Here is a 9,969-nt window from a genome sequence, read left to right on the forward strand (position 1 = left end):
TCTTCCCCCCCCCCCCCCACCCACCTACGAGAGCTACAACGCAAAGACGCAAACGTGGAACGCCGATCGCGATCCGAAGGTACTGGCTTGTTATGTAAAATCGAGTTTGTTATAGATTTTTGTTAGTTGGAATCCTATTTTTTTGTTTTTTTGTTTTTTTTTTTCGTGGAGCACAGAAACAATTATATTTTAGCTTTTAGGTAGGATTTGGTTCGGCTATATTGAACTCTTTTAATGTTAGTATTAAGAATTTAAAGATTATACACCACTTTTGCCTAAAAACTAAAGGAGATTACTAAATAGCAAATTCTGAATTGGTTATAAGTGTCGCAATGGTTACAATGTTGTTGTGTTTAATTCCTGTTCAAGAAATGTGAGATTGTATGGATTATGGATATAATGATTGAAATATTCATTTCGTTTGTGTGAGTGTGTGATGTTTTAAGAAATGAGATGGTATGGCTTTAGTGGTTGGAATTTGAGAAGACTAGTACAGAAGAAGCTTTGAATAATAATCTCATGGTGTAACTTTTTTAAAAGATTTGATATGTAATGGTAATAGTATGGTTTTAGAGTAATTGGAATTTGAGAAAGTGTGTGCAGAAGAAGCTCTGAATCATATTTACTTTCCTTCTTCAGCATCTACCCTCATTAAACCAATCTTTTTCTCTTTGCTCTCAACATATACCTACCCGGCTACCCCTACTAATTGAGTAAGTGGGAATAGTTCTCTCTCATATTACTATTACAGTATTACCATCTTTTTAAATAACCTTTTTAATTATTTTAAGGAGTACCCTAAAAGTTTGAGATTTACATCAACTGCTCTGTGACAAAAAAAAAAAAAAAAAAGATAAATTAAATGCTCACCAGTCACAACTCTCAATCGACACATGTAAAACGTACAAAACAGAGCCCATCTCAAACATATACTATATCAAAATAGTTTTAATCACGTTAATTTCAAATTTCAAAAAAACTTCATGGCAACCATTTACAAAACAGTGGTGTCGTGGGAATATGCAATACATCTTCGGATACTAACATTATCAGTCGCATTCGTTTTTATCAAGAAAAGAAAATGTCTAGTATTAGTCAGTGGCCGAGCCAGAAAACTGAGTGATGGGTGTCGATAAAATTTGAGAGGGGTGTCAATAAAACAATATGTTTTTTCAACAAGGGTAAATTATTTATTTTAACAAAAGCTAATATGAAAAAAAAAAATTCATGGGTGTCATATAACACACATGATCCTTCTCTCCCTCCGCCACTGGTATTAGTCCTTGTTTTAAAAATCTTTATGCGTTAGTCGGGTGGTGGGGGAAGACTTAGCGATTAATCGGAAAATCGGATTTAAATTAGGGATTAATCGGGGACTAGTTTTAGGGGTTTTATATACATATATCTATAATATGTTTAAACTGTAATATATTTCCAATAACTGAATGTAGTCTAGTGGTTTGTGAAGGAGCTTACGGTTTAATTAATCCGAGTTCGAAGCCTGAAAGTCTGATTCTGAGTTTTTTTTCAATTTTCTAAGTGAGAGGCAAAATGGTCATTTCTAACTCATCTTCTCCACACGCGACTTGAGTACGTGCATCCCGATTTTTGTGGCAGCCAGACATTTTTTTTAACTTGTTTTCTACTGAATTCACATCCAATACAACCGGTTTCGATAACTAACTGGTAGATCCAAGTTACAACATACTTTTCTTGATCAAAACAGACAAAATTTTTTTTTTTCCCGATTTTTACTCCGATTTGAGTAAACTCGCGGTGGAGCTCTGCCGCTGACCGATTAATCGGTGCCTAAGCAGCCGCGGCGGCCGCGTTTTAAAACAGAGGTATTAGTTAACTAAGAGTAAAAAGGTACTTTACCTCTGTGTTATAACTTTTAACAAACAAAAAAAAGAGACATACTCAGTGCCGTGCACACACTTATGGAGGCCTAGGGCAATATTTTTTTTTTTGACTTTTGTTTTTTGTATATTTATTAGTAAATTATTTTAATATTAAATAAAAATAAAATGTTAATAACAAAACCAATAATATGAAAATAAAAATAAAAATCATTTTCTTAACTCACAATGTTCTATAGTAATTATCCACATGTATTACGTTTAGTTATTTTTGTTTAAATACTTTTTTTTACTTATGTTGTATTGGAATGTTTTGTTTGCTCTAGCTATATGGTGGGTTTGGAAGTGGCGTTGTGGAAATGTGTTTGGGGAAAACAGAGTATGGCGGGATCGAGTGAAGTTCATTAAGGAGACTGCAAAAGAGGTTGTTGCAGCTCGTCGGGTGAGTGTGGGAGCTCGTCGGGAGCGAAGGGAGATTCTAGTCAAATTGGTAGCTCCGCCAGAGCGGTGGTTTAAACTCAACACTGATGGTGCCTCTCGTGGGAATCCGGGTGTTGCAGCTGCAGGTGGAGTACTAAGGGATGCATATGGGGAGTGGTGTGACGGTTTTGCTTTACACATTGGACAGTGTTCAGCTCCCTTGGCAGAGTTATGGGGCGTCTACTACGGGTTTCTTATGGCTTGGGGACGAAGGACCATGAGAGTTGAATTGGAGGTTGACTCAGAAATGGTGGTGGTTTTTCTAATGACAGGGATCGGGGAGACTCATCCGCTGTCCTTCCTAGTGCGGTTGTGCCATGGCTTGTTATCAAGGGACTGGGTAGTCCGTGTGAAACATGTGTATAGGGAAGTTAATTGTCTTGCCGATGGATTAGCGAACTATGTTTTTACTTTGCGTTTAGGCTTTCATTCTTTTTGTACGATTCCGAGTGCTGTTGCGTTTCTTTTGCATAATGATGCTTTGGGACCTGCGTGTCCTCGTAATGTTCATATTGTAAACGATTGAAACTTGTTTTTTGAATTTGAATAATACTCTCGGAGAGATTTCTCCCCGCTGATTTACCAAAAAGAAGTAAGGAATTTATTGAAAATCTCAATACAACTTAAACTACATTTTAATATATACTATTTCTAATAAAAAGTTTCCATTATTAAAAACACATTATATTATGTTAACTAAATATAAGCTTCTTACTTTTTATATAAAATGTGGCCTAAAATTTTAGTGTTTTTTTTTGGTGGCCTAGGGTATTTGCCCTTTTTGTCCAAGGGTAAGCACGGCTGTGGACATACTAAAATTTAACCATTATAAAAACTTTTTGTATATCTAATAGATTGATGTTTTAATATTTTTACACATATTAAAAATTATAATTTTATTTATAAATTAATTTATAATTAAGTTTTGATAGAAAGAGAAAATATAAATCTTTTGGGATGTGGAAAGTGAACTGAAAAAAAAGTTTGCACGTAATTTAAGTATGACTCTATTCATATCATCCATATTTTATACACTAAATATATTAAACTTATATAAGAATTTGTCGTCACCATTCGTTTTATCTAGCATTTATACAGGCTTAACATTTTAAACTAGTGAAAGAATGATATAACGGGATAGAGTGACCGGAGCTTGATTGATGATATCATATTATTATTGGTTATAAAGGACACGTATGGAGAAGAGAGAAATGGTCAGGCCAGGGCTGTGAGTCTGTGACACTGTCCATCTTCTTTATTGCTCCCATCTGCCTCTCTTCTTTACCTGTTACCTCTTTTTATATAATCCTCACTTTTCCACATCTTCTTAAATATACGCGGTCATGTCAATTAATGTCTAATATCTCGTTTAATGCCTACAAGCTTGAACGAGGTCGGTTGGTAAGATATTTTTTTTTTTGCAAATCCGTTACAGGTAAAACATAATGCCAAAGTCTATTATATATTGTTACGGCGTGTGTTTTGATTAAAAAGGAATTATAGTGACGGTTTGTATACGATGCGCGATAGCCAAGTTTCGGGCTTGTATTGTTAGAGAACTAATTCAACAACTGTCTCAAGAATATGGCTAGACAATATCGGCCGAAAAAATAAAGATGAAAACATAGCGGAAACTAGATTTTGGAACACCAGGTTTGTTTTGTCAACCAAGGAAGACTCAACCACGATAGTAACTCCTAGGGAATAGTGTAACTAGATTTAAATATCTGTGCACTACTTCTTGCTAGTATTAAACAGGGACTAATGTATTACCACGACATATAACGGTCTTAATTATGATGCACCTTTTTTAGCACTCCCAAAGATTCTCTAGCTATAAGTATCGGTAGAAAATATATCATTAATGCAACAATTTGTTTGACCTAAGGTTAGATTCATTTCATAAGAATGTGTGTTCTTTATTAATTTTCAGCACTCACTAGTTATTTTCTTATTTGGGCATAGGATAGCATTTAGCTTTTTCGTACATAGAAAGTAGAAACTAGTTAATGTTAATAAATGGTGTTTGATCATTAATGACTTAGCAATAATTTGCTTTTATAACCAAAATTTGTTAACTTGTAAGTTGTAATGTATCTGTTTTTATCTCATGTACTAATTGTTTTATGTCTACTTGTATCTTTTTTGTTTTTTAATTTGATTCTCACATTTTATTGAGTAAATATTTCTTTTTAATTAAATTTGATTGTCTAAGACCTCATTACTAGTGGTTCTTTCCCCTCCAAATTCTCTTATTAAAAATTAATAAAAAAATATAAAAAGGAGAGAAATGTAAGAGAAAGTTGCTCAAAGTACTAGGAAAACAAGCCTTTTTTCAATTTTTTTTACACATGTCGATTTCTTATTAGTTAATATTAAAATATTATTATTTTTTTTTTGAGCAACAGTGAACCATTCTCCCGCTAATGATGCTCTAACTTATTTGTTGGGGCCTATTTTATAGGTACTTAATAAGTTATCAACATTCATGGTAAATTCAATTATTTTTTTGTTTTGTTTTATGTATATGAAGGGAACATTAATGTAGATCAAGACATAGCACAATGAAATGACGAAGACATATACGATACACACACCCGAACATAAATGTAGATGAAGACTTATGCTAGTATAGTTGAAGTGTAACCATTTAGACTTTTAACTCTGAAAGATAAGTGACCTATATCAAAAGGATACCGCACCACCACCAATATTATTTAGAGTTACCAAAGTTCTCTGTCATTTCAAAAAATCTTTAAACATAATTGTCATTAAATTAGACCGAATTAGTGACAAAAAGACAAGAGTAATTAAGCCCGTAGGGTAGCAACATTGGGCTCAAACCATATTCAGCCCATATAAGTAGAGAAGAAACAGAACCGGATTAAACCAGAAGATTCGTGAGTGACTCATCATCATCTCTGTCTCTGTCGCTGTGTTTCCTTTTCTTCTTCTCCTTTTCCAAAACTCTTTAATATCTTTGTTACTTCCATTATTATATTTTTTCTTTATCTTCATCGCTTAAGGTTCAACTCCGATCTCTTTGTGTAGTTACCATCACAACATCACAAGGTTAGTAGTTCTCTACTAAAATCTCGTATATTCATAGTGCTTATCTCACTGTCTGTATTTACGATTTCAAATCGAGTCTTTTGATTCTCCGGGTTAGCTTAATTCGTTTTAAAACGTAACGATTATAAGATTGAATTTGAGAATCTATAGCTGCACCTGCATGCTTGCGAGATCAATTTTGGATGAATTGGATTCACAGTTAGTGTTAAACCCTATGAATTTGATTTTGAAACTGAACAATTTCTGGGTTGTTTTTTTTCACAGTGAAGCAAAATCTAAGTTTAGGTTAACAGAATCTTCAAACGACTTGTACCTAACTAATTTTTCAATCTGGCAACCAAAAAAAAAAAAAAACTTAGATTTTTTAGATTTATTGGTTGAATTGATTAATGTTTATTTCTCAATGTCCCTTATGATTTATGTTCTGGTGGTTAGAGTAGCAGCTGAAGAAAACAGAACCAAAGCCAGGCTAGACCAGCAAGTAAATTATTGCTGGCTAGCAAAAGAAGATTTTTTTGGTCTGGTGGGTCTTTGATATATTGAATCACTCCCTTATGAGCCCTCAAAGCGTATCGAAGACGAGCAAAGCCCTTGAGGGTATCCATGGGGTTCGTGTTGTGTCTCATTCTCCTTTTGGATTTGAGAGTATTGGTCAAGTCTCTGGCTTTGAGTCCGCTGATGCACGAACTAAGCAGAGACTATTCATTGAGTAAGTTCAATGGTTCTTTTATATAGCTTTTTGATCATTGTATCTGGAAATTAAAAGGTGTTTGATTCAGTGTTCTTCTTTTATCTTTCTGTAGACGTGTCTGGCAACAAAGACCTCCGTGCTTAAGACCCATACATTGTTGCATCCACGGTAAATTCTGAGAAACGTTACTCAATTCCTTACATCTTGTTTTCGTCTTTTATCTCTTTGCATCTCTGTGTGTTGTATCTTGATCCTTTGGTTATTCATTATGATATCCGACTTTGTTGACAGGTGATCGGAGTATCTTAGAAACAGCTGCTAATGTGATCACATCGATCCCTTTCATTTTCCTCGGTATGCAGACACCGAGGTAATCATCCTTTCTTGTGTCTATCTGTATACAGTTTTATGTTCTTTGAAACGATAACTGAATATGCAAGGTATATGTGACTGTATAGGAAAAACCTGAACATGAAAGTGTATGCAAACTCCTTAATCGGAGTTGGAATCGCATCGAGTTTGTATCATTCTTCAAGAGGGAAGTTGAGGAAGTACCTTAGATGGGCTGATTACACAATGATAGCTACAGCCACAGTAGTAAGTCTTTAAATTTTTGCCTATACCAATATTGGTACTAGTAATGGTACCTCAAATCTTGGGGATGTTCTATTCTACTTACTATTTGTTGTATATTTGACAGTGTCTAACGAGGGCTCTTAGAGAAGAGAATCCAAAGTTCTTGATGGCTGCATCAGCTTTGGCTTTACCGTTCCAGCCTCTCGTGGTATCAGCTGTTCACACTGGAATGATGGAGGTGCTAAGAAATCTCAACTTTTTCACTCCATGTAACTAAAAATCTCAGTTGATGCAAATTATAACCAAATCTCTCTCAACTTTTGTTTGACTCAGGTAGCATTTGCGAAACGAGCCTTAGAGGATCCAGATTTGAAAATGGCTTATGATGTACACAAGATGTCCTCGTTGTTGGGCGGAGCATTGTTCATAGCTGATGATCTTTTCCCTGACACACCATTCATTCACGCTGGTTGGCATCTCGCTGCAGCCATTGGCGTTGGAACTTGCAACAAGCTTCTTCAGTAGTCCACATGTAGCAAATATATTATTGAGTGATTGTGGAACTGCCACATTCTTGGTTCAGAGACGCCACTCTAAATATGTGGTTTCACTGAGCTCTTAAATCAGCCGACATAACTAGTAATTATTGTAGTCATCTCTATCTTTAATCAGTTGTAACGAACCGAAACAAGTCACCTGTTGTAATATTAGGACAAAACAGTTTTTTTTTTTTTTTTTTCCCTCTCTCGAGCTTCAATCCTGGCACTTCAGATCACAGATGAGGATACAGCTCAAAAAAGACCTGAGCAACATTAGAAATCAAATGATGAACACTCTCTCAAACTCATTAACTCAATCTCCAAATTATTTATTTAGTTAATATATTAGTTAACGAGTTAAATCGAGTGGTAGCATAAATAATTTGGGTTCATATTTTCTCAACAGCTTTAAATAAACAGGAAACTATTATTTTCCAAAAAAGAAAGGAAATTTGAAATTAAGCAAAAAGAAAAACAAAAATGCGCATGAAAAGTTTATTATTATGTTAAGGAAAAAAGAAATATTAAACTTCAATTCCTTTTTTGTTTAGGTTTCTCTAAACACGTTTTCGTTTGCATACCCTAATATATATATATATAGACGAGACACTGAATCTGAATCCAGAGTTTTTTTTTGTTTGTCTTTGTATTCTCCACTAATTTCAAATAATGAGTGAGATTGAAGAACTCGTGTGTATTGATGCAAGGTTATCCGCAAATCTACATCGAACACGGTAGAGATCAGAGTAACGCGTAGAAACGTGATCACTTTAGGGTCAGACACTACTCCTCCTCGTCCGTTCCCAACTCCTCACCTCCTTTTGACCAACGTCGTTAGCTTTGATGAAGACTACATGAATCTTCTCCTCTATCCAACCCTCCCAGATCGCAACTTATGCAGTAATCTCTCCTTCGAGATTGCTTCCGAAGCCAAACGAGTTCCAGGGCCATTATACATCTCCTTTGACATCACGTTAAGGCCAGAGATATTCGAGGAACCCGACATGGAAACATGCGATATTTGTTTCGAGGAGTCACAAGACTTAGAAAATATGCCAAATTGTTCGCATGTGTTTCATGATTATTGTATGCATGAGTGGTTATGTAGGACTAACCATTGCCCTCTCTGCCGTGCTGTAATTATGGAAGACTAGCATCCCTACACTACTCCAAAACAACGTCACGAAGAAACGATATAGGGTTTATATATTACTAGATTATGCCCGCGTATTAACACAGATATAAGAAATATATAAACCCTATATCGTTTCATAATTATGCCCGCGTATTAACACCAGATACGTGAACTATTGTAATATATACAAAGAAATTGTATTGCAAAATGGAGTGTGGGTTTAAAAAATAAAATAAAATAAAATAAAATTAATGTCTTTATGTGATGACAATAGTTCATGTAGTTAACAAGACATTTATATTGTTTGTATGTGTGGCTATGTGTTGGCGTCTACTTCAAGTAGCTGGCAAATTATTTATATATATATATATATATATATATATGAATTATCTTTAATATTTCTTAATTTTAATTTTTTTTTAATTTCTTATCATTTAAAAATATGTTAAAATAAAGTTTTTGTATAACACATGACAAAATATTTAATTGTTAAAATTGACACTGTCACGATCACATGAGTTACTAACTTTGAAAACCAAGGTTTATATGATAACTAGATAAATACCCGCCCGATGTACGGGTTTTAAATTTTATAACTTAAATTAAATTTAACAAAATATACTAAAATTAGTTGTATGTTATTTATAATTTTTTTTATAATGCACTGATTTATATTCATTTATTAAATATTTTATGTATGTTACTATTAAAAATTTATTTTTAACACTTAAATATACTCTATGTTACAAATATATTCTTTATCACCACCTAAAAAATGTCAATATGAACACATTAAGCCAACTATTTTACTTTTACTTATGCATAATTTTTTTATTACAAAAATTGTGGCTCAAAAAACATTTTGAATAAAAAATATATTACATAATATACTAATCAATGATGTATCACCACAATAATGTATGACCACCATGGAGAAAATCTCGGCTCCGCCCTCATCCCTTATTGAGAGAACCTTGGATCCAACCTCCTCCACCATGGAGAGAACATTGGCTCCACCTTCCTCCCTTGGGGAGATAACCTTGCGTCCAACCTCCTCCACCTTCCTCTCTTGGGGAGATAACCTTGTATCCAACCTTCTCCACCATAGAGAGAACCTCGGCTCTGCCCTCCTCCTATGTGGAGAAAACATGTTCACATCTTTTTGCTATCTCAAAATGGATTGCTCCGACAACCTATGAAAGTAAAAACCTTTTTCTAAGGTCACAATATCTTTTGATAGTAACTAATGTTAAATTTCCCAATGTATTCGTGGAAGTGTCTTTGACACACCATGATGTAGCTTCTGTCTTTGTAACGCCTAAACCGCCACCTTGCTTAGTGAGCCGATGTTCACTCTCATTCTATGTGCCCACCTTTCTAAGTGGGCTCTACATCTATTCCAGGCATATGGATCCATCCATATTCGATGGCCAGTTTGTTACGTCTACCCTACAAATCAACAAATGATCTTTTCCGTTTTTTTTGTTAACCATTGGGCCATAACAGGCCAGCCCATTAGCCAAATCCCTACATTCGTAGGGAGCAGGACTCGATCTATGGTGTGATGGTGCCATGTGCATTAAGGACTTATCATTGGCCACTGCACTGAGGTCACTT

The 9,969-nt window shown here is 34.6% G+C and overlaps 1 protein-coding gene and 1 pseudogene across 1 annotated transcript; both read left to right on the plus strand.

Annotated features, from left to right (window-relative positions):
- Nucleotides 5,252-7,414, plus strand: LOC104701745. Its single transcript, XM_010417485.2, has 7 exons — nt 5,252-5,411; nt 5,847-6,120; nt 6,215-6,270; nt 6,394-6,472; nt 6,561-6,699; nt 6,803-6,916; nt 7,012-7,414. Exons 2-7 carry the CDS (start codon nt 5,966-5,968, stop codon nt 7,201-7,203), a joined length of 735 nt encoding a protein of 244 aa, XP_010415787.1. The 5' UTR covers nt 5,252-5,411; nt 5,847-5,965; the 3' UTR covers nt 7,204-7,414.
- Nucleotides 7,887-8,371, plus strand: LOC104701746 (annotated as a pseudogene).

The sequence above is a fragment of the Camelina sativa genome, chromosome 7 (assembly GCF_000633955.1).
Source record: "Camelina sativa cultivar DH55 chromosome 7, Cs, whole genome shotgun sequence".
Classification (NCBI taxonomy): Eukaryota; Viridiplantae; Streptophyta; class Magnoliopsida; order Brassicales; family Brassicaceae; genus Camelina; species Camelina sativa.

Bases quoted from the DNA above. Each gene is read 5' to 3' on its own strand.
- LOC104701745 (XM_010417485.2), top strand. From the start codon at position 5,966: ATGAGCCCTCAAAGCGTATCGAAGACGAGCAAAGCCCTTGAGGGTATC. The intron at 6,121-6,214 runs GTAAGTTCAATG...ATCTTTCTGTAG, and splicing joins AAGCAGAGACTATTCATTGA to ACGTGTCTGGCAACAAAGAC. The intron at 6,473-6,560 runs GTAATCATCCTT...GTGACTGTATAG, and splicing joins CTCGGTATGCAGACACCGAG to GAAAAACCTGAACATGAAAG.